General features: G+C 28.7%; 1 protein-coding gene across 3 annotated transcripts in view; it reads left to right on the plus strand.

Moving 5' to 3' along the window:
* Positions 1 to 1,367, plus strand: part of LOC119687623 (aspartate--tRNA ligase, mitochondrial) — an 11,393-nt gene extending 10,026 nt beyond the window's left edge. For all 3 annotated transcript variants that reach the window (XM_038102013.1, XM_038102014.1, XM_038102012.1), the window contains exon 11: positions 335 to 1,367. In XM_038102013.1, the coding sequence (XP_037957941.1) occupies positions 335 to 1,195 (861 nt within the window). In that variant the 3' untranslated portion in view covers positions 1,196 to 1,367. The remainder of the gene's footprint in view (positions 1 to 334) is intronic.
* The last annotated feature ends 226 nt before the right edge of the window (positions 1,368 to 1,593 follow it).

The following is a 1,593-nucleotide window of genomic DNA, read 5'->3' on the forward strand; positions in this document are numbered from 1 at the left end:
AATAATAACTAAATAATAATAAATAAATAATAAATAAATAATAATAACTAAATAATAATAAATAAATAATAATAAATAAATAAATAATAATAAATAATACTATAGTTTAAATGAAAACGCAGACAAAGCCATTCATTTATCAAGTCCGTGGTAGTAAATAGAGAATTGCTTGTTAGACTTTTGCATGTATTTCTCATATATATAATATTTAATTAGGCGAATTAGTGAAGGATTTCACTAATTATACACTTCATCATTCCTTTAGACTTAATGTTTTTTTTTGGACAAAATATTCTATTCTGATAACTTTAATTTTTTTTAAATATCTTCACAGCAATCTGTAATGGGTCGTATACGTGTGGATTACCATGACTTTCTATTGGAAAATGACAAAACTAAAAAAAATTTTGAACATAAATTCCTTTGGGTTACTGACTTTCCGTTATTTGAATATAATGCAGAAACTCTTGCGTGGGAAAGTGTTCATCATCCCTTTACAGCACCTCATCCGGATGACATGGATAAATTCAACTCGAATACAAATTTAGAAAATATACGATCTTTGGCCTATGACTTGGTATTAAATGGACAAGAAGTTGGTGGTGGCTCCATACGTATTCACGATGTTGAAATGCAACAATTTGTTTTAGAACGTGTCCTTAAAATCCCGCATGAACATCTTTCACATTTATTAAGCGCATTAGAATCTGGTTGTCCGCCACATGGTGGAATTGCTTTAGGATTAGATCGTTTGATGGCAATAATATGTCGTGCGCGTTCAATACGTGATGTAATTGCATTTCCAAAAACATTAAACGGTCGCGATGCGCTCTCTAATGCACCTGTTCCCATATCGGATGAAGAAAAGGCTCTGTACCATATCGCTGCTCTAGAGCCATCAGAGTCAATTATTGCACTGGACGAAGAAGATGATATAGATCAAGTAGTAGAACCAATTTCAGCTAAAGTACAGAACAATTTAGAAAATTTTAAACAAGAAGTGAATATGGAAGAACACAGTTCACTTAAAGTAGAGAACAATTTAGAAAATGTTAAACAAGAAGTAAAAATGGACGAAGATCAACCCGCATTGCCAGTTACAAAAGTTAATATTGCCTCCAAACAAAATTCCCAAAATACTTCTGCCTCTAAATCGACACCTTTAGCTACACGTCGTGGAAGTAGACTTAAGTAGAATTAATTTAAGTTTTAATGTATTTTAAGTACGCTTCAAACTGTTAGTCATTTTAAAGTTTTCAAATTAAATTTTTGCATATTTAAAACGTTTCTTATTAAATATCGTATAAATACATTAATTTAAAATGTAGTTATATAAGCACTCTAGAATCATGTATACTTTATATAAAAGCAACGTTTTTAAATTTAAAATTAATTTAAAAATATAAAAAATACAAAATACAAAATAATATAATAATTAAAAACTGTTTTACTACCAAATGACTTGCATTCCTTTTAAATTTTATTTGTTTTTTGGTTTGCCATTGTTCGATCATTATTTAACGAAATATATAGTTCTTGAGAAAAAACTTTCTTTTAAATCATATTACAAAAAATTCCCTACTTTATAAGAAC

This window comes from Teleopsis dalmanni, chromosome X (genome assembly GCF_002237135.1).
Source record: "Teleopsis dalmanni isolate 2A chromosome X, ASM223713v2, whole genome shotgun sequence".
Classification (NCBI taxonomy): Eukaryota; Metazoa; Arthropoda; class Insecta; order Diptera; family Diopsidae; genus Teleopsis; species Teleopsis dalmanni.